The 27,724-nt window shown below is 39.6% G+C and overlaps 1 protein-coding gene across 2 annotated transcripts in view; it reads left to right on the top strand.

Moving 5' to 3' along the window:
• The window catches only part of EPB41L4A (erythrocyte membrane protein band 4.1 like 4A), a 118,394-nt gene that overhangs the window by 29,689 nt on the left and 60,981 nt on the right, over window positions 1-27,724 (top strand). For both annotated transcript variants that reach the window (XM_059836739.1, XM_059836738.1), the window contains exons 2-4: window positions 16,514-16,618; window positions 23,498-23,549; window positions 24,000-24,078. In XM_059836739.1, the coding sequence (XP_059692722.1) occupies window positions 16,514-16,618; window positions 23,498-23,549; window positions 24,000-24,078 (236 nt within the window). The remainder of the gene's footprint in view (window positions 1-16,513; window positions 16,619-23,497; window positions 23,550-23,999; window positions 24,079-27,724) is intronic.

Below are 27,724 nucleotides of genomic sequence, written 5' to 3'. Positions count from 1 at the left end.
TCTCTGCGGAACTTTATCCCGATTTTTCTTTGTGTGGGACTTGGATAAACTCACCTTTATACAGAAAGGAGACTTAATCAATGTCATGTAACTCAGGCAGCCAGGGGAGAGTGAGGAATAAACATGAATTTTCTCATGTCTGTCCGTAAATAATATAAAAAAAGTTGTACTTCATCTCTGTTTAGAGATGGTGACTATAAATTAACAAGGCTTTTGATGTGGAACTTCTGGTCCTAATTAGCCCAGAACTTTCCCAGGGTGGTAGGAGTGTGAATATACCAGATTAACTGCAACTGATCTTACCTGAAAGCAGGCAAAAATAGGTATTATAATGGCCATAAAATTACTTAGAAGGAAATATTTGCCCTCTTCATAGTCCTGGTGGCAATGTATTCTGCCTGCTGTTTTATGAGCATCTGTTTCTCAAGTAAGCTGCGGAAATAATTGGACTCCAAAAACTGCCTTTTTCATGAAACAGAAGTTTGTTTGTTAGGTCTTAAATTTGTGCTTATTTTGGTAAATGTTATGTATATAAGCCCTTCTGTGCAGTTTTTCTGAATAGTATCTTGCTTGTGCAGTGAATGCAGGATTAGGACACAATGAGTTGAGTTCTGTCAAAACAGCCATGTCACCAGCTGACTTGTCAAACAGTGAAATATTTGGAGCCTACTTATGCCACTTGGTTTTGACAGTGGAGTTGCACCCTTCTTCTTCTTTGTGACAGATTTGAGAACAAACATTTTATAGGGGAACATAGTAAGACCTACAATATTCTGCTGTTTGGTGAGCCAACAATGTCTTTGACTCTCAACACCTGTGCACCTAACTTATTCAAACATTTTCTTTAGATTTGTTGCCTGGAACAGTGCAGCCAACTGGTTTGTAACATTTTGAACACCGGGTGTTTACAGGTCTTGTGAACTGCCCTGTGAACCCAGCGGAGGCCCTTCTGCTGGTATCAGCTGAAGATCCTGAAAAGTCTCGAGGCTCTGAGACTTGTTGCACTCATAAAATTAATCAGATAGAGATTTAAAATTTTATTTGCCTTTGTCAAATGTGAAATGCATTTATGATCTCCAGGCAAAGACTTAAAACTGGGTTTCACGGCTAGGATTGTTTTTTTTTTCCCTTCTAATTTGAAAGAAGGAGCTGCGCAAAAGTTCACTGGTGTATATCTGAAGTGTAGTCTTTTTCAGTAGGATTTTGGCAATTAACCTGTCTTAGCCCCTTGGATCTTGGTATTTTGTGATGATATCTATTAGGTTTAGGAATAGAATGCTGAGGTTTCCTTGGGCATATCTCATCTGCATTGATTTTAGTGGATTTATGCAAAAAAGCAAGAAGAAGTAGATACATACAAAAAAAAGCATTTTAGTAACAGAGAGGATGCGTGATCATGCTTGCAAATGTGGAGGTGAAAAATATAAAAAAATGGATTCTTACTGTGGGAATAAGTACAGAGAAGACTTTCCTATCAGAGCAGGAAGAACGCTAATAATGCTAAGAATACTTGTGGACAAAACGAAGTCAACGCAAATTTGCAAGCATCTCAGTTCTTGAATATTAACATAATTTTGCCTTCTTACATTTAGTGCTAGGTGTAGTCTAGTTTCTGTAAAAACAAGCAATGAGTTTGTTCTTTCTAGCTGCTAGGGCTTTGTTTGAACTAAGATTCAGACCTGTAATTATGGACTAAAGTTGAGTGATATAGAGGACATATATGAAGCATTACCTCAGAACTACTGTAATGAGAAACTAACCTTCTCCTCTCCAAAAATTATTAGCCAGATAATTTGGCCTAAGTGGTAACTGTCCCCCTACCCAAGATGGGAGCTCCTGCATTGCTTGGGTTATTGCAGCTCTGAAGGAGATAACCAAGGGGTTCCCCTCATCTAGCAAAAAAATAATGTTATTTCTGCTTCAAACAACTCTGAATTGAGCAGAATGTGTTTCTTGGCAGCCTCCATGGACCATTCTCAATCTAGCTGTGCAAGTGAGGGTGGTGGTTTCTCTTATTTCACTTGCTTCCAATTGCCTGAACTTGATTTTCATACTGTTCTGCTTCTGTGTCAAAATGTGAAATCCCCAAATCCATCGACTGCCTTTGTTGAGGAAACGTCAGCAGCATAATTCAGACTATGATAATATTCAAATCCTGTGTTCAGCTTTGAGTCCCTCACAACAAGGAAGTCAGTGAGGTGCTGGAGCATGTCTAGAGAAGAGAAACTTCTCTGGGAACTGGGAAAGAGTCTGGGAAAAAAGTCTGATGAGAGGGGTTGTTTAGTCTGGAGAAGAGGAGGCTCAGGAAAGACCTTATTGCTCTACAACCACAACGAGCTGGAAGGAGAGCACTGGTTGCTTTCCTCATGAACAAGTGATAGAACAAGAAGAAATGGCCTCAAGTAGTGTTGGGGAGTTTTATATTGCATAATAGGGAAAATTTCTTTATGGAGCTGTTGTCAAACAAAGGAAAACAAAAGGCTGCCCCAGGAAGTGGTTAAGTCATCACCCTGGAAATATCTAAAATATGTGGACGTGTGGCACCTAGGGACGTGGTTTAGTGTTATGGATTTGGCAGTGCTGGGTCAGTGGTTGGTGTCAGTGATCTTAAAGGTCTTTTCCAACTTTGACTTCTCTGTGATTCTCTAATGGAGTCAGTGTCACCTTTCTTAGTGTTCCCAGGAGAAGTTTGTGCTCTTGTGGCAGGGAGTGACTGCTAGGTAATAGCTGAGTTTATAGAAGCTGTCAGACAACTGTAAAGGAGTGAACAGCTGGAATGTAAAGAAGTGAGAACTACTTCACTCTGGGAGGAAGTGAGGGCACATAGGACCAAGCAAACCTTCAGCATCCATCTTGAGTATTTTCTGTATTTTCTTAGGTAGCCTGGATAATCTTTGATCATCCTTCTTTCAGTGAGGGTTTATTGCCTGTTCTGTGGTTGTACTTTTAGTTAAAATGTATATTAGAATACAGGGAAGATACTAAGGTAGTGCTGTCCACTCATCCATGAATGACCTCTGTCACTGACTTTGGTGGCATGTTGCATGGCAGCAGGTCCAGGCTGGGTCTTGGAAATGTCAGTGCCACTGGCATTACTCCTCCTTGATTAACTGGATGAATGCCATGTGCATCACTGGCACATTGGTCCTCCCAGGCCCAATCTAGATGTAAGTTGTGTATTTTAACAGCATAACTCTGTCAGGGAGATGGCCAATTTGCAGTTAAAATCTCATACATTTTGCATAACTGGATATAGCAAATGCCCTTTATCTCTATGCTGTGGATGGGATAACTGATCACTACTCCACTACTCCTACAACCTGGGAGACTTGTTCATTTTCATACTGATTGGATATCTGCCTAAAATTCCTAGCAGGTTTCTGACTGAGATGTCAGCAGGCATTGGCAAGTCGAAATCCATTAGATTTGTGAAGTTTACTTGAGAGATCTGCACTGTCCTGGTTCATTTTCATTGAAACCAGATGAGTTATACTCCCAGGAGCAGCTGTGTAGGCTGGCATCCACCCTTTCTTCAGCAGGGGGACGGGGATGTCAAGCACCTTTGGCATCTTGGTGAGAGCTGCTGGGTTTGTTACAGCTGGGAAGCTGGATGAGACTGTACTTGAGAGCATTTGCTGAGTGGGTATTTAATTATAGATTCATATAATAGGGCAAATAAATGAAAACCTTGATCCTTAGTCATGGCTGAGAAATTGTAGTACAACCTGGTGGCTGAGGAGCAGGGCCTGGGAGAAATAATGCTGGGATGAATCTTTAACATGGTGGATACTGGACCAACACCTATTAGTTTTAGACTTCTATGATGGAAAAAGATTTACTGAAACCTTCTTTGACTCACACAGAACTGCACCTTTCAGCAGAAAGAGACAATCTTGCAGTTTTATCCTTTTATTAGCTACCTGGGATGAAGTTTCAGATCTCACCTTGGCTGGGAAGTATCAGTATTTTGGGGGATGCCCTAAATCATAACAAAACCTCCTCCACTTATAAACAAACACACTTATTTAAAAATAATTTTGCATACATGTTGTAACATATACCTAGAAAGAGATACATATTCTAATATGGTTTTGGGTGTTGTGTCACGTAGCAGTCCCGATGTGGTTATTGTCAGCAGAGAAGTTTGGTGAGCAGGAGTTCATATCACCAGGAAAAAAAATGGATGCAAAAGTTAAAACCTTGTATTTTACAAGGAAGGGTGGCTAATCACAATTAATTCTGGAAAATGAGAGAGTCACTGATTTTGCAACAAAACTTCAAGAATCATTACTTTGATATATTTTATTCAGCAGCCCATTGACAAAGGGATGAGTATGGGCATGGTTGAGGTCCACATGAAGTGGCAGACCTTAAAAATTTACAGAAATGGTGCCTCTTAACTGAAATGACAGGGGAAGCCTAAGGGCTATTACTTTATTAAGTTCTGCTGAATATGCTGCTGGTTTTACTCTGAGCAAACCACATTATTTTATCCTCAAGCAATCAGATCAAAACTGAAGGGTGTGAACCTCCTGTCTTTAAGCAAAAGGCTGGGGGTTTTTGGTTTTTGGTGTTTTTTTTTTTTTGTTTTGTTTTGTTTTGTTTTTTGTTTTTTGTTTTTTTTCTTTTGGATTTCAGTGTGAATAGGATTTTGTCTGAATCATCCAGTAAGCAAAATTTACTGTAAACAAAAATAACGCTGCCAAAAGTCTTGTATTCAACACAGATCAGAGATGGGAAATTTTGCCTTAGAGATTTGGACATAATCAAGTACACTTTGAGCAAGTTAAAAATTAAAGTAGTGATCTATTTGAAATGAAATTATCTAGTCTGCAGAATATGTCATGACTTGCCTGCAGTGAAAGAATTGTGTTGGGCATATGCAGTATTTAAAAAAATTCCTTTAAAACATGATCATTTAAAGTTCATGCAGTGCTCTGTGGCAGGGTACAGCTGTAGCAGAACTGGAGAGTCTCTGCTGGAGACTCCTGACAATGCACCAGTGGCTTGCCTGCAAGCTCAGGATTTAACCATAAGAGTTTTTACAATCAGCCTTCAGTTTCATAGCTTATTTTGCTTTTCTTGCAGTCATCAGTTTTCTACTCTGATTATTGGGAAGTAGCTGGGACCTGTGGGCTCTTTGGATCCAAAGAAAGCACTGTGAGCACAGTTCCACTGTGTGCAAATTTTAGGGTAAATACTTAAAATCTTATTTCTAACATTAATCTAAAATTCTCTGCCTTAAAAGTCAGTAATAAATTTCACATTTACATAAATCTGAATGTGTTATTTTCACATCACCAGTGAAAAATTTAAATAGATTTTTGTTGTATTCTGATAATAATCAACTCCTGTTTTTCCCCTAATGTGAAATATGTTTGTGATTTCATGTCTATAGTCAGCAAGCTGTTTTAAAAACTGTTTTCCTTCTTGCTTCAGATGTGTAAGTGGACTTATAGAGTTTAGCAGATAGGAAAGGGTGGTATGCCTGGGGTATTTAATTACCTAACCTCATTAGTCTGATAATGGAGATGCTGCAAGAATACCTTTTTTCAGTGGAGCCACAATACTGAGACTATGAGCATTAAGGAGTTTACTGCTTACATCTCTGCAGCTTTTGTTAATGCACAGACATATTTGTTGATTTTGTACTAAAAGTAAAGAAAGAAGGATCTGGTTCTGCAAAATTATGTGTGCCATGTTTGTGTATAGATCTTTATTCTATGCTTATCACTAATCTGCCTATCAGCTGGCAGTAAAGAAATTTATCCAGATTTGCACATGTATATAATCACTTTTTATTCTTCTTCATGGAGATGTATTGTAGAGATGCTAATTAAGGTGAGTGTTTATTTTTGCTTTTTCTTTTTTTTTTTTTTTTTTTCATTATATGGAATATTCTTGGTAACTTACATAGGTAAGCTACCACCATGTACAAAAATATAACTCTCATATTTGTAAGTATATATCATACATATCATATTGCTCCATGTATAAAATGCTCTCTTTCTTGAATGCTCCATATCAAAGAGTATAAATCTTCTGCAGGAATAGGTTTCAAGTCAAGGTATAGCAGTTAATTGGTTTGTAGCCTCATGTTAAAAACATCTTTCTGCAACAACCTTGGTATGTTAAACATCTCTTAAAAATAAAGAGATTGTGGCCATTTTTTTGATGTCTGTGTGAACATGCAAGTTGTGTCCTCTGGTTTCTGCAGTTCCCATATCAAATAAAGGCACTTCTAAATATACTACCCATTTTATGGATCCAGTGAAGACTAAGCAGTGAAAAAGTAGTGTCCTTGCTTGAATCACTGTGCTTAACATCAAGTCACTACTTGAGAGGTTTAATTGCTGAAAGGGAAAAAGAATGGAGGACACAGGGAAAGAAAATCTTACTAAAATATGACATATTTTTGCTTGAAACCATACAGAATATTTTGTGCATTACGTTTTCATAGGGATATAGATGTGTTATCACTACCGTTCCTTGCCCAAAATCTTGTTCGGGGTAATATTGACTTTTTAATGAAATCTCTGAGGAAATAGCTGTAAATTCTGTGTGAGAAGCTTGTGGGACTTTCCTGAAGAGAAGGTGCAAGGGAGAGGGTTGTTAGCCCTACTGGAGTTGATTGTTCTCTTTGTAGGTTTTCTACTCATCAGTTTTCAAACTCTGCAATGAATTATTTCACAAAGTTTTGTTCAAATCAGTTTACTTATTTCCGAAAAAAGAAAACCAGGCAACTTTTGTCTGAGAAACTCTTGGAGCAAAGAGATTACAATTGCTGTCAGCATGGTCACCATGCCTGATATGTGTTGTTCTCCATTTTTTTTAAAGATATGCCTAAAATAAGCCCATTGAAGATCTGGAATCTCTCTCTCAGGAGAGATTTCCTCAGACTTTCTCAGTGAAGCCCTATTAGGATGCTATCTCACACTGGCCCTATCAGGTCCCGCTGTTCCTGATGCTTGAGTTTGGGCATCAAAGCTGAAAACAATTTTCTTGCATTTGGAGCCGTCGAATGTGTCTCTGCGTGACCTGCCCCACAATATGAGAGTGTGGAGAAATTTCCTATCTTGATTCACGTGGGGAGAAGGGCAAAGTCGGCAGGGGAGGGTGAAGAAACAGATGGGAGGTGGGTCGGGGTAGTGGAGGGAGGATTCAGGGCAATCCGCCGGAGCCAGCGAGGATGCCTGGCGGGGAGAAGCAGCAGTGTCTGTGACAAGGGGGTGTGAGCTTGGAGGGTGCCGCTAGTGCTCTGTGGAACGAGGCAGCGTGTGGGAAACGGCAAGGAACTGGGAAGTGGTTGGGGAAAGCACACAAAACCCCCTGGGCAGATCTAATTAAGGAGCACAGCGCTGGCAGGCAGGGATGAGCAATGGTGCCAGCGAGGAGACGGTGATAGTCCTGTGTGAGTTGCAGGGGGAGGGCAACAACTGGCGGTGACACTGCCGCATTCGCACAAAGAATGAATTAATGGTTGGCAGGTTCTGTCGATGCTTTAAATTTAAATTATGCGTGTTGCTGTTTTAACTTAACACTTGCGTTTTGTGTTTATTTATGTGCAGGGGTATCATTCTACCAAAAAAAAAAGGTTGGCTTGGATTCTGTTTTATCTGAATATGCAGGGCTGGAACCTGCAGGGATTTGGGGACTGATTGACAGCTGAATGATTCGGGAATTGACTGACAGCTGAATGAGGCACTCTGGCTGTGAGTGTGGGTGTGAGGGGCCAGGGAGCACTAGCAGAGGGTGACAAGAGCTGGGAGCTGTGATGGATACTTCCTTTTCATCCCTCTCTGCTGCCGCGGCTCCGTGAGCGTCCTTCCTTTCCCATGCGCGGGCTTTTATGTTGGGTTTTTTTTTTCAGTCAAGCCTGTTAAAGTTGAATGCAGCCCAGCACCAGTAAGATGGTAATATGAGCCCATGCAGTGTGTGGCACTGGATAGCATCTCTTCAGGACAGCCAGAAATTCTAGAAGGGGAAGGAGAGAATGCAGGTGTATTGAGTTCCCCATTAGCAGCCATTATGGCCTGATAATGGATAACTTATTCTTGTCTTGGTGCAAACGTGTTGACTGTGGTGGATTGTTTTTTTTTTTTCCTTTTTCTTTTTTTTTTTTTTTTTTTTTTTTTTTTTTTTTTTTTTTTGGCGTGTGTGTGGCATTTGTTAATGAGAAAATCTGGAAAACTATTTTTAGAACAAAATACTTGCACTGCATCTGCCATTGCTCTAATGGGAAATGTCTATTGAACAAAAAATGAAGACTTTTTAAAAAGTGTCAATCTTCAAATTTTTTTTTATTATGAAATCCCAGATGTTTATTTTGAGAAATTAGGAATTAAGTTTCCAGTATAAGCACCATGGAAGCACCATGGCAATCAAATTATCAAAGATGTACAGAAATCATATGTACATTTTTCAGGATAATATATGTATTCCTTTGCCTTCTATCCATCACCACTGCAGAAATAAATAAATTGGTGGTGTCAGCCCAGATGAGAATTTGAACTTCATCAAAAGGGAAAGAACACTTTTAAATATTAAAAATCATGAAGTGTTTGGGAAAGGCTTTTTGGGATGTGAGTGGCTCTGTGGCAGGGCAGGACTCCCTCGGGTTTGTGGTGGAAGAGGAAAGTTCCAAAGATCTCTGTGCTTTGAAAGGCTTGTTAAATGGAGAGAGCTACTATTTTTGTTTTCAATTTCCCCCTCTCTTTCTTCCCTGAGCCACCTGTGCCAGAGCTAGGGAGAAAAGGTGGCTTTGTCCAATCAAGAAATATACTTTCTCTTTGTCCTTTCTGTTAGTTTTGCTTCTGAGAAGGTTCCACTGTTTTTCTTGTAACTTTTCTCTTGTAATATCTCTTGACTGGTAATGAGAGAGTTCACTTAACAGAATCAGATGTTAAACAAAATCATCCTAGCACCATTGCTTTTGAAGAAGGGAAATATAAGAAATTATTTTTAAAAAATTAACTGAGCTTTATAGAGGTTTCTAAGGTGTGAATTCACGTAAAGATTTAAGTCTTTGAGCTGTATATGTTGTAGCCCTTACTCTTGAACATGGGGATTTAGAAAGGGTTAAAAATAAATTGAGAATCTACTTGGGAATTACCATCATAACTGCTGACTTCAAGACCAGAACGCTGATGAGACTTTGAGAAATGGAGAGTAAAGGAGGGGGAAGAAAAACAGGGGTATGACACAGGTAAAAGTCAGAGAGCAGCAGAAATAATTATCTTAAGAAAAGAAGAAGCAACTTGAAGGCCAAGATGTTAACAAGGCTGAGAGCAGGTGGTAAGCAGGGCACCAAATTTGGGCTTTGCTGAAGGAGAGAGAGCATGAGAAAGTGTTTTTTTTTTTGCTCAGTCTAGTGGAGCTCTGTACAAACAAGCTTCTGCAGGTATGCTCAGCTCTGACAGTACAACTATTCATTCTGAATGAAAAAATGGCAAAATAAAGGATTGGCAAGATTTTCACTGACCCTTTCTCCTTTCCATTCTTCTTGTTCCTAAAAGCTTCCCAAACAATCTAACACAGAAAACTTTCTAACCATTCTGCCAGCTAATAATTTGAGCCAACTTCTTATAATGAGAATACAATTTCATTACCTTTTTAACAGCTGAAATGATAGTAAAATCCCTGAGCAGTTTGACAGAGTGAGTGTCTCGTCTTTAATTTTTAACATTCTCTTTCTGAAAGCCTTTTAGGTTTCAACTCCTTTACTGACACTCTCCCTTGTCAGTCTTGCACTTAAAGCAGTTAAGCAAAGCAAGTGACATATTTAAATTTTAAGTCCCCGTGCTCTAAAGCTGCTATGCATAATCAGTTTAGTATGCTCCATGAAAATGCATGCCACACCTAATTTAAAAGAGGTGTTTAAGTAGATAACCATAGGCAAAGAGAGGATGTTAGAATTGAGGCTTTAGTACCTCAAGTGCCTCCCTTTGGCACAAATGCAGAAATCACAAAATTACAAATAGGAGGAATAGAACCAAATATACCAGGACTAGATGAGTGATGAAAAAAGATCATACCTATGTATTTATTTCTCAATTGATATTTTGTATGTAAGTTGACAGAACTAGCATGAGAACTATTGCCATAACGAAACATAACAAATAAAGGAAGAAAAATAAATAAGGCAAATAACTAAAAAGGGGACAAAATAGAAACCAAGAATGCCAAAATAAGCAGCAGCAAAAAAATAGACTTTTAAAATTGCAAGAAGTTTATATGAGAAAAGTTTCAAGAAAGATTTCAAAGACTGCAAAAAGAATTGCAAAAACCGTGTCATGAAAATCACCTAGAAAATGGGATGCTTACTTTATTTAGAATGAATGTGTCAAAAGTAGGTACAGCATCCTTTCTCTGCCAGGGTAACACATCCACCAAGTGCTCTACCATGGAGCTGCTCACCTCACAGAGCAAAGGGCTGTCTCCTGACAAGAAGGTACCCCAGGTCACACAGCTGTGAGTGAAGAGCAGTTTCAAAAAGCAGAAAAACAGTAGCAACCTACATCTTCACCATTCCCAATGAATGGTTGTATTCTGTAGTTTTTTATTTCATTATTACTGTTGTAATTCCTTTCTTAATGTAGATTTATTCAAAGTACATTAGAGTGATGGAAATGTTCATTGGTATTCAGTTCTTCAGAAAAGACCTTTTCTGTGAAAACTTGAAATGCATTATTGTTGGTAGCTTAACTCATCTGTCACACAGTGAATGTAGATGCTAATGAACTGGATAATGTTAATATCAGGGGATAGATTAGTGGATAGATTTTAAATAAAATTTATATGGCTAGAATTCCTCTAAACAGAACCAATTGCTGCCATTTTGTAAAATATCATTTGTTGCAGAGATCAATTTTAAAGCACTAGTAAGCAATTATGTTTCCAAAATTGAGTTGTCTTCCCATTACTTACTTGCTTGCTCTACTTGCCCTTTGTTTTCTTCGTTGGGCTTTGATTCCTGTTTAGAGCATTCCTTTTAACACGTGTGCATGTCCAAATTGCATTGCTATACTGTGTAAATATAACTATACTTGCTTACATATTTTTCCTAAAAAGGACCCCACTGAGCTGAAGTAATTTTCCAATATTTTTCCCAATTTCCCAACATTCCCAAAAAGCCAAACATTTTTAAAGCATAATTTCTTTAACTTGTTTGCTTCTAAGTTTCAAAGTCAAGTAAATTGGTTTACATCTATCTGTGACAGGGCCTCAAAGGACACTCCAGCCAGTAGTTACAAAGGGAGATGTTTAACTGGCTGGAGTCCACGCTTCCAGGAATGTATCCCTCTCTCAAGAAGGCTGCCCCTGAGCAGGTGAATTTGTGACAGATACAATAATTGCAAAACCAGAAAAATATGGTGCATCTTCAGACATTTTTTTTAGAATAGCGTTTTCTGACTGAAATGCAATGGATTGACCACTAGTGAAAGCTAAACTGATTTACAGGTATCTTAATATACAGCACTTAGAATTCTGTGGGATCTGTTACATCCAGGCTGCTCAGACACCGTGTCAAGTTCTTGGGAACAGTGATAGGGAGGTCTGCCTGTGCCTGTAAATCCAAGGAGCTCTCGCACAAGAACCTCAGAAAATATGTCGGCATGTTCGCTACCAGTGAGATACAAGCAGAGCAGCAGGGATGGATTAGTACATTTTGGGTGGTTCATTTTAATGATGTATACTTAGAGCAGCCTGTGATGTTTCATTTGTATTTATTAAATTCTCGGTTCCTCAAAGTATTTACTTCTGTTATATGAGTGTGCTGGGGAATGCCTTGAATGTATAAAATAACAGTAATGTTAATTCTTCTCTGTTTCGACATGCATTCTGAAAATTAAGGTTAAGCTGTTTTGTCTAGGTGAATATTTGTAAATGTTTAGCATTTTTAATTTAAAGACTTCTGTGCTTGAACATGTGGTATGCAAATTGAGGCCTGGGTGGCACACAGTCTTGGGGAACAGGGGTCCTTAGTCTTCATTGTTAAAACCCAAAAACTTTGATTTCCAAACTTCATGCCTTGCTGCTTTTGTCAGGGGAAGGTAATGAAGAATTGCAACGGTGTCCAGTCTTCTTGAGCTTAAGGTAAGGAGAAAGAATAGACCAAAAAGAAAAGTGAGAAAGTGCTGTTTGGAGATACCTATTTCTGCTCTGGGTCTGCTCACTCTCACGCATGATTGTGTGCTGCCTTTGTGCATAATTTTAACCTCTCCTTAGTAACCTTTACCTAGGGCAAATACTGCCATTTGGTCTCCAAGCATGCTGCATCTCTGATGGGCATCTCAAAAGGCAAAGGTTATGTTCAGCCTAAGTTCTGAGCCCTTTTTCTGAGCAAAGGCTCATGAATTCTGCATCTTCCTTAGCTTTTTTTTTTTTGGGGGGGGGGTTGTACAAGGTGGTGTGTGTGGATTGAATTATTTTCAGGAGAAATGCACCATGATGTCTGCTTGATCTAAAACAGACAATAACAAGAGGCTTCACTACCTATAGCACTTTTCCTTCAATAGAAGGACTAGCATCCTACTGGGGCAGAGATTTTGTCTTTAAATTCAGTTAATGTCAGTAATAGTTTTGATGTGGCCTCCACACTGCTCTGTACAACAGAAGAGAGAAAATTAAAAACCACCCATTAGAGAAACCTCACTGGAGATAAAAAGCAGTGAACTGTGTGAAAGATAAGAATTTCGGGTGTCTAAATATAGAGCAATATGAATATGTTAAAACACAGAATTCTATGTACTGCTTTTAAAAGAATAATTTCAATTTGGTTAAGAAAACTACAGGTAAATCAGCCTTCTCCTGAATGTTCTGGCTGTCATTTTCTTTAGCCAGTGTAAACCTGCCTTTCTGGTTTATGAAGCCACAGTGCTAACATGTAAAGCAAGATGTTCTGACTCATTGAAACAATTCTTTGTTCTCTCTTGAAAGGGTTGCTGATGGTATTTTCAAGTGTACTTGGATTTACCCCTAGGAATGCAAATCTTTTGCAACTCCAAGCTTAATGCAAGGCAGATTATGTAACTTTTGCAATGCCATATGATGTGAATGTAATCCTGTCAATGTCTTTGATAGTTTTGGTTTCCAGCTTTGCTGAATTTTGCCATAATTTTATCAGGGGAAATGAGATGGTTTCTCTTAGTTTGCAAAACTTCCAGCAAATGAAGTAAAAATGTGTTTCAGGACTGAGAAGTAGTTACTGAGGGATTCATCAGCAAAACTTCTTTCTTGATTTGACTTGAAGATGCAAATTACTTGCATGAAACCCTGAAATCACGTGGCTAAAACTGAGTCCTTCAACTGAAAATGAGTCTGCAGTGGTTTCACCAAGGGTCACTGTTTTACCTGGACTGTGCTCCCCAGTGCTGGGAAAATATGAGGTTAGGGAAGGTGAGGTTTGAAGGGTGTGAGGATAGGTCCTGGCTCACATCCTGGCTGTTCCCTTGCAGAGCACTTCTTTGTTCAGCAGGCTGTACTGAAAGATGTGAAAGGGATTGGCAGAGAGGGCTGTGGAGGCTGCAACATGCAGTCTGTTTTTGCTGTGAGTAATCAAAGCACTGAGCACCTTGCTGCTGTCTAGGGGAGAGCCCCCAGCCATTGTGAGCTGGGTGGGTTTGCTCAGCCTTTCCTCCTCACCCAGACCACCTGTTTCTGTAGGACCTGCAATTATTGAAGTGTTAACTGAGCTGTGTCAAAAAAGTTAACAGGCATTTATGTTTTCTGTCTGCCTAGCAGTATAAGTAAAAAACAGTTTAAAAGCCTTTTATCTCTGAAAGGAAAGAAAGGCTTTAATTTTAACCAAACCAGGTCTGATATGTGCACCTTTCTTGGGGATAACATACCAGCTTTAGGGTCCGTAGAAGGAAAGATGTCCCAAAAACTCCTTGTGCAGTCCTCAACTGAATGAAGCAGAAGACTTCAGGCCAAGAAAGGTAGTTGCATTCTAAACTGGTGCAGAGTCATGTAAGTGGAACTCCTGTAAGACTTAAGCTTCTTTGATTACTCCCAGGATTGTACAATTATTGTAAGTAAAATAATAATACTTACATTATTGAAATTGACAGCTTCATCTTGGCGGCTCAATCACTGTTTCCCAGTGCTGTTAATAAAACCAAATGACACTTTGAATAATGGTACTGGTCAGACAAGGAGTGGAAAGCTCATTGAAAGAAAACAGATTTGAACTTCACACAGTCACAGAACGCAAGCAAGGCTTGGGTGGGCACCACTCAATGTGTCCTGTGAGCCATGGTGCAGGCACCCCTTTTTACACCTTCTGCAAGGGTTTAATGACCTCGCTGTGTTTAACAGTGTCAAAAACCAGCAGATCTGAGTGGCTGATGTTGGAGATCCTTTAGTCTAAAATGTTCTCTGAATGTTTAGTGCCCAGCTGGAAGTGTTGCCATAGTTTATCTGCATGTGTCATTTGAAGTCAGGGCTGCTTGTTTATTTTGAGCTTTTCTTATGTCTGTTTCTAAAGATGCCTGTCCAGCCCTAGGCTCCGGAGACATTGCTGTACTGTTTAAATGATGATGGACATAGCTAACAATACTGAAAGTAATTTACTTTATATGACACAGAATCATAGAACATGCCAGCTGGAAGGGGCTCACCAGGACCATCAAGTCCAATACATGAATGATGAGATAACAATGTCCTTTTTAGTGGGATATCTCCTCAGTTTCTTTTGAATGACAACTAATTTTAAATGAAATGAGCAAGGACAAGTACCACTTCAGTCTTAAATCCCTACTGTCTCTGTATTTTTCGTATTTTTTGAGGTGTGTTTTGTTTTGTTCCAACCTTTTTCTGCAGTGCTCCTGATAGTCACTCTTGCCTTGTTCTCACAACCTGACTTCAGCTTCTTGTTGATGAAACTGATGATAAAATCACTGTATTGCTCTGCTTTATCCAACTTGATAAAATGAGTTGTAGTGAATTTCTGCTTACCTTAATCATGTTTCCCCCCAGATTGCCCTCTGTTTTGTGGCTGATCATTAAGGCTCACTGTACATGCTGAGGGAATATGTAATTGCAGTTGCCTGATGTAAACAACCAGTCTGATGGATTCAGACAAAGAGAACCTTTCAAGTACATCTCCTAATTTAAGCAAATACATGGTAAATCTGATGAATTGTATGGATATGCTACTTCCAGCCTACCAGAGATGTTTACCTTGTCATGGCTTGCTTAGTGTGTGAGTGGCCACCTGAAATTGTTGTATTGTCCCTGCTCGTGGGATTAGATATGAATCCTGACCAAATGCATCTGCTGAAAAAAACCCAGCCCTTCACTGTTGTGATGTGATTGGTACTTCACCAGCAGAACTAAATTAAAGGATTTTTAAATTAGTATTATTAGCAGAACTAAATTAAAGGATTTTTAAATTAGTATTATAATTAGTATTAGTTTACCTTGTCATGGCTTGCTTAGTGTGTGAGTGGCCACCTGAAATTGTTGTATTGTCCCTGCTCGTGGGATTAGATATGAATCCTGACCAAATGCATCTGCTGAAAAAAACCCAGCCCTTCACTGTTGTGATGTGATTGGTACTTCACCAGCAGAACTAAATTAAAGGATTTTAAAATTAGTATTATTTGCCATTTTAATTTTGAAATTATCTGTTCATAGGTTAGAAAGCGAAACTGCACAAACAATATCTCACAGCTTCCACTTTCTGTTTCTTTTCTCTGTGGTGAATTTACTACAGTCCAGTAGTTTCTAAAATATGAAGCAGCTAAGCAAAAACTAATTATGAGTTATATCCATATTTTCTTGTGGAATTTAGGACTGTAATCATCAAAGCTCTAACTGATTCTGAGAGGGGATCATTCTGTGTAATTATTCTCCATCTTCCTCATCTGTTTGTTGTTGGCTGCCAGGAGAACCAAAAAATGCGAGGCATTCAGGTGGAAGTGAGCTTTTTATAGAGCTTATTGTCCTCAACATTGTTTGCAAATACTGTCATAGATACTTAATGAAGTGCTGTTCAAGAAAACAGTGGGATTATTTCAATTCAGGGTGTTGGACTGCTCTCCCTTCTAATATCAAAAATATTTTACAAGAAAACAAATAAAACTAACCTTCTTTACAAAGATTAGTAACAGAGAAGTTAATGATGTATAATTTAGGTCTTAAGGGCAGTTTTGCCTCCTGTTCTCTGTTGTCAGAGTTTGAGTGACAGGTCTGTACTGGAAGAGCGAGTGGGATTTGAAAAATGCTGTGTTCACTAGAACTGTGGGGTTTTTGTTTATTTGTTTGTTTTTCTTTTGGTATTATGTAATTACTACCTTGCCAGCTTCCTAGTAGTATTTTACAGAATTATTTTTCAAACATGCAAAATATTTTCATCTGTCCTGCTGAAATTTTTGTTAAAGGCACTGGGAACTGCCTCTTTTTTTTTTTTTTTTAAAGACAAAGCTAATTGAATGCATGAATGCCACTGCACATAGCTGACAAAGGCAGAGCATCTTTGTGAATAGGCTCTGTAAATTCTTTCCCACAGAAGTCAACGAAGGGGTCGGTTGTCCTGGGCTACGTATTTCGTCACTTAAACCTGGTGGAAATAGATTATTTTGGGCTGCGCTACTGTGACCGAAGTCATCAAACGGTGAGTAAAAGACACAGCAGATTGGATTTGCCATGTGTAAAATTCACCCTGTTGTGCTGTTTGCCCATAAAGCATTAGACTGTCATACTTCCCCTAACTTGCGCTGTTTCCTGGCTCAGGTTTCCAGTAATAATTCATTTTGTTTATTTCCAGTAAAGTCTTGGAATAGCCATTAGCGTCTTAGATAGGAATGGAATCAAATGCTAAATGTTGTTGGAAACTAAATTAAGAAAGTACAAATAGTAAATATTATTATGTGAACGCAGGATTGATACTTTTTCCTCTCTAATACTGTGCCCTGGAGCCAGTGCCTGGTGCTGTGTGCTGCTCAGCCTCACTTGGCCCTGCAGTGCCAAGGAAGCAGTGTCCCTGAGTGCATCACAGCCTGCTTCACTTGCTGCAACACCAGCCAAACTCCTGTTTCAGGGTGTGTTGGGCAATGCCATTTTCACTCTGCCTGAACCATCTCTGTGTCCCTGAGCCCATGTTCTCTAGAGCCTCCTTGGCAGGGACTCACCCCACATCTGAGGCTTTTTCCACTGGGACGTTACCATCCTAAACAGACAGGGAGATGTTTCAGCCAGGCTGAGATGTTTCAGCCAAAGCAGGCGGTGTTTTGGAGCAGTGCTGCCTGCCCCACCAAAGGCTTGTGCAGGATTGCTGCAGGCAGAGGTGAGGAGCAGGGGGTGCTCGGTAAGAGGAACCAGTGCTGTATTCTCAGGATGATCTTCATACTACCTTAAATTTCTGAAGGGAATCCTGCCTGGCCTATGGTTAAATTAAGTCAAGCCAGGGAATCCTGCCTGGCCTATGGTTAAATTAAGTCAAGCCATTACAGTTTTGAAGCCAGTGTTTTGTGATGATAGCACTGCACAAGACCCTGTTTCATCTATATATAATAATAACTTATTTAATTGGCTAAATATTTGCTGATTTCTTCTGTTAACCAGATGCTGATAATGTAAAGACTGAATTTAGAACAGTATTAAGCAGATTGCTGATTGCTACTGAGAGCTACAGACTGCCCCATTCCCTGTATTTCAACTTGTGTGCCATAGTTCAGAAATGTATGAATTCAGTTCCTCGATGAGCTTCTAATCATTTTATTCCATGAAGATGAAAGTCAGATTCAGCTGTGAATTAAAGGTAGAATGTTAAAAATGGTGGTTTTGATTTCCTGAGGAATTTGAGGTGTGAATGAAGAGCAGGTAGGTATTTTTTGCTCTCAGAAGCCTTTTCCTTTTAGCTGTGGTTGCAAATAAAATAGAAATGGCTGTTCCTGGGAATATTTCCAGAAGCATACACAGGGTATATTTAGTGGTGTATATGAAAAGATGACGATAAAAATGGATTGCTCCTCTTGTGAAAAGGACACATAAAAGCACATTTTAGGGCACATCCTTTTGTTCTCCTTTTTCTCTCATGTGGTGCTCCAGTGGTGTAAATGTAGTGTTAGCTTTAGACTTTATGCTCTGGCCAGCCCAATGTCAGGAAGCCTCTGTGATTCCTGATTTTCCCATGGATTAGGAAGGTGTTTATCCCACTTCTGTCATTCGCCTGCCCTTACACAAACACTGGCCTTGTCATGTGGATATGGGACCTCAGCTCTGTGTACAATGCTATGGAGTGCTCCTGCCCAGCCTTGGAGATGCTGCCACAGGGACTGCCAAGTGTGTGCTGCTGCCTTTGCACCTGGGCTGCTCTGTGACAAGCCATTGAGAAAGGGCCTCTTCGTGTTGTTTGTCTGTGAAAGGATAACCAAAAGCTGATGCTCCTTCCATCTGAAAAGTTCATAAATGAGCCAAACACTGCTACTGTGTCTAGTTTTATGTGTTTTATGATGTGTGGTTTGCTATTTTTAGTGAACTCTTGTAATCTCTTAAGAATGGGCAGTATAATGGAAAGTTTTCACACAACAAACAACACCTTGTGCTTTAGCTGTAAACATATTTAGTTGCATGCTGACTGTGGCTAAAACTCTCTGGGCTGTTGTGGGAATTAGTTCAGTAATGGCTGGCAAGAAGCCTAGATTTGCATTTTGGATTGGAGATTTTTTGGATCGACCACAGTAGATTTCCTAAGGGAAGAGGAAAAAGGTTACCTTGCTAATTAGCTATAAAACCGTGGTCCTGAGTTAGTCTCAGAGGGAGAAAAGTGTTAGGGGGTTGGGCTACCTATTAATACATTGCTTGTGGTGGGGAAAGTTTTATTATTTGTACTGTCAGTTTTTTTTGTCACACTATAGATTTAACTGAATGACGAACAAAGCAGCGTAGACAAAACGATGTATTTTAAAGAACACAAATCAGTCACAAAAGAAACATTTTTCTTATTAAGGGTTTGAAAGGGATTGTTTGGTTATTTTCCCCATTACTCTTGCATGCCTCCGCACTTCCAGGTGGTCTTTTAAGTGCTGTGTTGGTGAGCTACCTCTTATGTGGGTGGTATCATAATTATTTTAGTACTACCAGTAGGGCTTTAACGAGTGAACAAGGTTTCACTGTGCTATGCAGTGTATATGAATGTGTAGCATTAAAATGGTCTCTTCCTGAACAGACAGCAAACTAATTAGCCTGTGAGAACAGCTGGATGCAGCAAACAGATGGACAGAGCTGGGTGGCACTGGCAGGGGCACGAACAGTAGGGTAAAGCATAAATTGGATGATGCTGTCTTCTAGTGTAGTAATTTGGTCATACCGCACAAATTTTGCCTTACTGACATTCCAAGTTTCCCCAAACTCTCCGCAGTAAAAGGACAGTATTCAAATGGAAGAGTCAAGCTCTGGATGATTACGAGTTGATGTCAGAATAGCATTACCTACATCTGCTTAGTGCTCTGAACAAGACAGGTCCTCAAAGGTACAACAAAATGTATCTTATAATAATTAGTTAAAATACAACATTTAGTAATGAATTAAAAATTCCATGCTATAAAACTACACCCCAGTGAACAGATGGGTTCAGCTAATGCCGTGTCTTGTCAGTAGTGTTTCCTAATCTCTTTGTGCCTCTGTTGACAAAATACGTGGTGCTTCTTCTCATGTGGTATTTGAGTACCTTTCTTTGTGCTGCAAGTTCTTTAAAAAAGACCAATTTTCTTTGAGTGCCACAGAATCCCTAACTGTGCTCTGCCATCTAACCTTCCCCTGAGCCTTCTGCATTACTGCAGGGAGTGCTGGCACCCAAATTAGTGTGAGTTGACACCAGATATTGTCCTCATGGTTCTCAATGTGGATATGGTTCTCAGCTGGGTCTTCCTGGAGAGGGCATTTGTGTTTCTGCCTCATCTCCCAGGACTCTGTGCCCCATCTGCTACTTCTAGGTGAGACACAATTGCCAGAATATGTGCAGCAGAAGCTGAGGGTGTCTTAGGAAACTCTGTCCAGAATCATAGAAGCATTAGGTTGGAAGAGACCTCTGGAGATCACCCAGTCCACCCCCCTGACAAAGAAGAGTCACCTGGAGCAAGTGACAGGAGCACACACCAGGTTTTAGGATGTCTCCAGAGGGGGAGACTCCACACCCTCCCTGGGCAGTGCTCTGCCACCCTCAATGGAAGGAAGTTCTTCCTTGTATTGAGGTGGAAATTCCTGTGTTTTAGTTTATGCCATTGCTCCTTGTCCTGTCAGTTTGCACCATTAAAAAGAGTCCAGTACCCTCCTCCTGGCACTCACCTTGGAGACACTTACATTAGTGAGATCCCCTTGCAGTCTTCTCTTCTCCAGACTAAACAGCCCAGATCCCACCTCTCCTCAGAAAAGACATGCTCCAAAGCCCTCTCCATCTCTGTGACCCTTCACTGGACCTTGTCCATTGGCTTCTTGTCTCTCTTGCACTAGGGAGCTCAGAACTGGACAAAGTTTTCCAGATGTGCTTCACTCGGGCTGAGGAGAGGAGCAGGATCACCTCCCTCGACTTGCTGGCCACACTCTTCCCACTACAGTCTCTCCTTGCTGTAGTATTTGGGAGAAACACAGTATTTGGGGTGTACTTCTCCAGGGGCTGAGTGAACTGGTGCTGGGAGGGCTGTCCTGCCACTCTCACTGCTGCTTCCTGCTGTGCTGCAGCTCCCAGGCACTCTCCACCCAGTCCCTTGGCTGCTGCCTTGATGGCTTTGCCAGGGTGTGTAGGATAGCCAAGCTAGTTACTGGTCTGGAAGAGGCCAATATTTTATTGAGGTACACAAAAGGCAGAGATAGCAATAATAATACATGATATAATAATAGCAATAATAATAATACATAATACATAATACATAATAATACATAATAATACAATAATAATACATAATAATATCAGGAAAAGCTGAGCAGAATTTGATGAGGGAAAGGGTCCTCCTGAAGCCCAAAGTTGTTCCCTTTTGTAAAATGCCAGAAGAATCATGCTATATACAAAAAATAGTACAGCAGTAAGAATATTTACAACAGTAAATATTGACCTGATAGTGCTAGTCTGAGCTATTATACTCAGAATGTATCACATACTGATACCCTCCTAGGGCTCTAAGGGGAGAAATACAAATACACAAGGACAAATGATGATATTAATTCATATTGCACCATGCCCCCACCCTGCAATGTAGATGTGTTTTCCTCCCCTGCTAGGACAAAGCTCTGTTTGAGCTCACAACTTGAGAGCACAGCAGGTAAGAGGTAACCCATGGCAATCCAGGGAATTAATGTCATACAAGGTAGAGCATATTTTGTCCTCAAGATCTTAGAAAAAAAGTCAAATTGTACTTAGCCTGTGTTTTGTTGAACAGATTTTTTTAAAATGGGTTTCTATACTCATGTCTAGGCACAATATACTAAATTATCTAAGAGGAAAGAGAATTGTTTGTGTGTGTTAAATTAGATGTCGTAACTAGTGTAAAAAAAATGAAGACTGATAATGTTGAGTAGAAACAAGAAATTTTAGAAGAATATTATTGGATTAAAACAACAGACATGAAGCTGATGGTCAGGTGAGTTACAGGTAGTACAAATAAACTTTTAGACTGCAGCAGGATCAGTTCACTGATGATATCATAATAAATATAATCTATATAACTTCTGATTCTAAAAGCAAAGGTAGTAGAATTAAATACACATTTATATGTGAGAATTGCCTGAAAAATTTTACATATCTTACGTAATAGGGACATCTTGAACTCAGCAGATTGAGGTTCTTTGCACTGAACATTTGCAGGAAAAATCTGACATAGCAATTACAGTTCTTAGTGTTGTCTGAGGCCGTAGGAACTCTTGATAATTTCAGATTATATGACACACTTTCTCTCCAACATTGTGTTTCTTCCTGTTATAAATGTGATCAAAAACTAACACCTTGATTGTGAGAATCTAATTAAGACAGTCCAACATTTAGTTTGCAATTGATGGATCTTTCTGCACCAGACACTTCATTGATACTACAGCAAACATTTCTACCTAGTTAATATTTTGTTTCAAGCAGGTTAATGGAATTTGACCCAAGTTTAACCCTATGCAGATAGAAAAAAATTAAGATTCCAGATTTGTGGTAAAGTTCTTGCAGGCACTTAAAAGAGCTAATTATGAAATACTGCATGGTGGTTGGGTGCATTCAGTTTACATACCTTGCTTGTATGGGAGCCAGGTTTGTAAAAGTACAAAGGACAAAAGAGTCCATTTATTCTTTATGCTGCACTTTAAAAGACTTTTTTTAAAAATGTAGTTTCTGCCTAAAATTTAAAAAGGAGTTATTTTCTTTAATAACATTGTACCCTTTTAACCAGTCTTAGTAAATAAAAAAATATTAAAGTAATACTAAATGTGTTTGTAAAGAACTATTAGTCAACTAGTCCCTTTAATAACTGGAGAGTTGCCCTGGTTAGGACTATTACAAAATGGTTACGGTTTTTTTTCCCCACTTCTTCTGCAAATGTTAAATACTTTTAGATTCACAAAGCTTGATCCCTTGCAGCTGGGATCCCTTGCGTTGATCCCTTGCAGCTGGGTGAGGAGGTGCTGTGTCCTGCAGCCCTCTGCAGCAGTGGTGAGCTGGCAAGCCCATGCAGGGGGCACAGGTGGGAGAGCACTGGGAGTGTCACAGGGGCTGCCAGGAGATGGGAAGGGCGAGGGCAGCAGCCGGAGCTGCCTTGGCATTCACCACGCCGGGGTTTGTTGTCAGCAACTGCTGTGCAAGTGCGCTGGATTAATGAGACACTGGTTTTTTGTTCCATTTCTCTTGGCACTTCAGCCTATCAGCTTGGTGGTGTAACCATAGCTGACACTGTTTATCCATCTGTACAAGCACTTAACAGGCATCTAGCACACATTACTGTGTAGGTGTGCCTGGGTGTGCACGCTGGTGTTAGGGTTCTTGGACCTCGAAAGGCTCTCATCTTTACTGTCCGACTTTGGCTTGAAAAATGCCTTTGCATTACCCAATGAAATTCCATTCATCTTTGGCTTGCAAATAAAATGTTAGAAATCTCCCGCTCCTCCCCCCACCTCTTGCATTCTTCAGGAAAATTTTGGCAGCCTTTGAAATAATAAATAGCTGCGTGGTGATTTTAAGCATGGGTTTGTGCCATGGCCACAGAGCTAAGTGCTCACCGGAGAAATGAAAAGGCAGATGAGATTCTTGTCTCTTCTCCACCATACTGAAGTGCTTAATCTCACCTATGCTGATCTCAAGACCTGTGGCACTCACAGAAAAACATATTTTCTCATGGCAGCTGGTACTTATTTTTACTAGCACAAGCAGCAGCAATCTCTCTTCCAGGGATGAGAGTGCAGTTCCTCCTGTCAGCTCAGTATGAGGGAAGGAAAAGAAAAGGTTAAGTGATATAAATAACCAGATGTTCTGTGTTAATTTTCAAAGTTAAGTAACTAATTTCCATAATTATCTGTCTCGCAGTACTGGCTGGATCCTGCAAAGACCCTCGCTGAACATAAAGAGTTGATAAACAGTAGGTATTTAACTTAAAGGAACTTAAAGGACAAAGATGAAGTAACAATATTCCATCTACACAGTCGACATAATATTCTAGTCACAACAGATTTATAGTTCTTAACAGGTTTGTTACTGCAGTTCCTTGCTCTATCAAAATTTCACATATGGATTGCACATGGTACCATTTAACAGTGTCATTATTGTCCAAAGGCTGCTGTGTGCTTAAATTTTGTTTTAGGCTAATAAATGGTGTTAATTAGTATAATTTTATAGTGGCTGTGATGCCTCTATCATGCTTAGCATAACCATTTGCTGTGTGAATGTAACATTTTTTCTGAAAATTTCAAGTTTCATAAAATGTTAAGATAGGCTTCTTAGTAGCTGTTTTGTAGCCAACTAGTAACAATTAATACCAATTAGCAATTCATGACAACTCACTTTTACACCAATTTTTTTTTTCCTGCAGCTGGACCACCATACACTTTGTATTTTGGCATTAAATTTTATGCAGAAGATCCATGTAAACTTAAGGAAGAAATAACAAGGTACAGTATTTAATAAAAGTGTAGTTTTTTGTTCTCAGGCTAGCAATACTTTCAACCAGGTGCATATTGTTGTGGTGTGCCTGGGTTGTTTTTTTTTCCTTGAACGTCTGAATGTTTTTGCTTGAACATTGGTGTGTAGAAAGAAAATTGTGATTAATTTCACAGTGGTTGATAGTGAGGAAGCCCAAGAAGAAAAGATGTTCTCTGGTGGATCAAAAATCAAAGGGCCTTGAAGTGTGTTTTTGAGAGTGGGTTTTGGCTTTTTTCCATATTTTCAGTAATGCATTGTTACAGCTGCATTTATACTATGCTATGACCAAGTTTAGAGTTTACTTAGATATCAGATATAAATACAGGGAATTTTCTTCTTTATTTGCCATAGCCTAAATTCCAGAACTGTTTTTCAAGGGGATTTCTTTTGGACTTACTAAAAATATGTGAAGGAAATTGAAGAGTTGCATGCCTCTGATTCTTTTACCTAAGCTTGTCCTCTGCAAGGTATGAGGAGGCACACTGTAACACATGCACATGCTTGCACAGACACACACATGGTTATCTGAACTCTCTCACAGTTTTGGGGTTATCTGTCTGTTTTATTCATTAAATGTCTTGGACAATTAACTTTCGGTTCAAAAGGAAATTTGAGAATTTGGGTAGGTAGGCAGACAAAATTAGTGTGCTGGCTTGCATTAACAAATGCCAAAATACTTCTTTTGATGTCCTAAGAATGTGGCACATGAGGATTCATTAGAATGCATGCAAGGTTTTTAATTTTCTTAAATCAAAGGTTGCAGCACAGGCAGAATATTTTTCTTACTCCAGAGTGAGAAAATTCTTTTGTTTCCAACTGGCACCACAGGAATGGAAATCTCCAATGTAACAAGACTCAGGCTGGCCTGGTAAAAATAAAAAATGCTGTGACTTGGCAGGTAAAGGAGCTTAAGCTGGCAGCAATGGGATGCCCCTGTACTATGGAAATTTGGTGCCATTTTCTTGTACTTTCCCAGAAGAGCTTTAAATCCTCCTCACAGGGTAAGGCAGGTGACCCTGGGAAATGGAACTTTGGCCACAGAACCTGCTGTGATTGCCTCCCAGGAGGCAGGGTGGAGCCAGGGGGCTAAATTTTCACAAGTTCTTCCTTTGCCCTGTGATAAGGCCAGCCAGTGATCTACTCTGCTGATTAGAGTGCAAATCCAGCCAAGAAAGATTTCAGTGTCATTAGGAAGCCTCTGGTCATGACTTGACAGTGTTTGGTAATGCAGAACTGGCACCTTGGGTGGCACAGAAGGCCAGCCTAGGAAAGTGGTATGATGGTATTGTCAGTCTTCTATGAAACACATTGAGTAGCCAACTGCCTTCAACATCTTTGAGCACTTATTCCCATAGGCTCTTAAAACTTGGAAGGAAGGCTTTTTTGTTTTGTTTTGGTTTTTTGTTCAGGAAAATATCAACAACAACAACAATACTAATACTAATAAATACTAATACTAATACTAATACCACCACCACCACCATCTCCTTAGAATAATTTGGGTTGGAAGGGACTCTTAAAGGTCCTTCTACTTAAGGAAGCATTAAAGATCCTCTTTTCCTTTATAATAATAGTATTCTGCCTAACTCTGTAATTCCAGTGATGTGTTAACTGCTTTGTGCTAATCGATGTGTTTCTTTGGAGCATGTATTTATTACTTTAATGGACATGAGAGCTAGCTCTGTTGTTATTAGATTCTGATGATCTGTGCCATTACATGATTACTCTTTGCAAATAATGAAAACCTGTCAAATTTGTAATTGCTATGCAGCAGAATCTGTCTGGCTTGTCGGCAAAAGCTAACCCTGCCGTGTGTGCTGGATATGTTTGCTAGAGAAAACTTGCAATTTGGCACTCTGATATATGCATGACAAACATAGGCACACAGGATGAGGCTGCTTTACCTATAGGTGTGGACAAAGGCAGGGAGCTCAGTGCCCTCAGTGGGAATTGAGATTGTTCACCTTACAGGAGTCACTTAAGCAATTAACAGTGCAGGATGCAGGTGTATTTTGAGGGTTCCTATGCTACCTTATTTTGGGACTACAGGCTGCAAGGATAATACATTTCTAGCATCCTCTCCTTCCAAACTCTGCTTTGTAGAGGTGGAGAAATGCTAACAGAAGTATGGGTGTGCAACAGAAATGCATTTCATGTCAGAAAGATGCTGTTGTGTACTCCACAGAGGATTTAAAATCATCTTGGCCATTATCACAATTAATACAGGGAAAAATTGTCTAGGTAGGATTGCAAGCATAAGCTTGAAGCAGGACTGAGGTATTGCTTAGAGTGAGGAAAAGGAAACCTTGAGGGTCTGTGCTTTGTGTTGCCCAGAGACATTCCCAGGAAATTCCAATGCTAATGCCATTCCTCTAAAGTAGAGAACATTAACCAGTTTTTAGAGGATGGACATTCCTACCATAACATCTGTCACAGCACAAACTCTGGGGGAAATCATTAATCAGAAAGACATGGGTATCTTTATTCAGAAGCTCATCTGATAAAGCCTAGCAAATTTGGTTGGACCATAAGTTTTCTGAGTCAGCTACCATGTCACCTGCAGTTTGTAAACTTCTCTGAAATCGCTGTAGCTGCACTTTGAACTTACAGAGCATTCCAAGGTGCTTTCATAAGTTACTTGTACTAACACAGAATAAATTATTTGCAGAGTAGCTGAATGGCTCTATGTAGATAAAATTGAACTAGTGAATAATGGAAAAGCTATGTGCTTGTATGGAAGACCTTTTTTTTTCTCTGTAAAAAATTACCTTCATTGTATTTTTACATTTTGTAGGAAATCAGTGCAAGAAATTAACTTAGGATGATGTGAAACACTGCATAAATCTGTTGTAATAAACCCAGACAAAATCCAAATAGCGTTTAAAAGATTTCGTATAAATCATTATGGAAAGTTGCAAAACTGCAGATCCTTTATATAATGGCTTGTTATCTTGTCTGTTCCATCTGCTTTGGACATATTGATTCATTCTAAGTGGTCTCAGCTTTATCAAGTGTAGCAGCAGGTTATGACTTTGTAAACTACATTTTCACCCCTGCTATCACTATTCCAAGCAGGAGAGTACCCTCCCTGTGCTAGGGTAGATTCAGTTAGTTGCTGATGGCACACCCATCCATCTTTTTCATGGGCTCCATCAAACTTCCCTGCTGCATTGTAGTCAATACTCTGGTATGTGGAGAGGAAATATTTGAGTAAGCAAGCATCCAATACCCAGTCATCCTTTACACTGATCCTGTGATGAGGTTAAACTTTTGCCCTTTGATAGGTTTTTTGTTCAATTTTTCTGATTCCTATCCCTCTTCCCTACTTCCTAACTGCTCTGAAAGCCAAAAGAGGGAAATGACATTTTAGGGAGATAGGTAATTGCATCTGCACAATATAAGCAGTTTGGAAAATAGGGAGTGCTCCCTTTCTTGGGTTCTTCCACTGCATGAATCTTAGTTGTTACTTCAGGATCAATAGGGGAAGTCATTTAGAGGGGAATAGAGGCATTTACTGTCACATAATTGTGGTACATGGTACGTGCACAGTGAAAGGGATAATTTGAAATATTAATTTGACTTAAAATAACAACTTTGTTTTACCTCTCTGTTTTA

The sequence above is a fragment of the Haemorhous mexicanus genome, chromosome Z, assembly GCF_027477595.1.
Source record: "Haemorhous mexicanus isolate bHaeMex1 chromosome Z, bHaeMex1.pri, whole genome shotgun sequence".
NCBI lineage: Eukaryota > Metazoa > Chordata > Aves > Passeriformes > Fringillidae > Haemorhous > Haemorhous mexicanus.
This window is presented reverse-complemented; position numbering and strand designations above follow the sequence as displayed.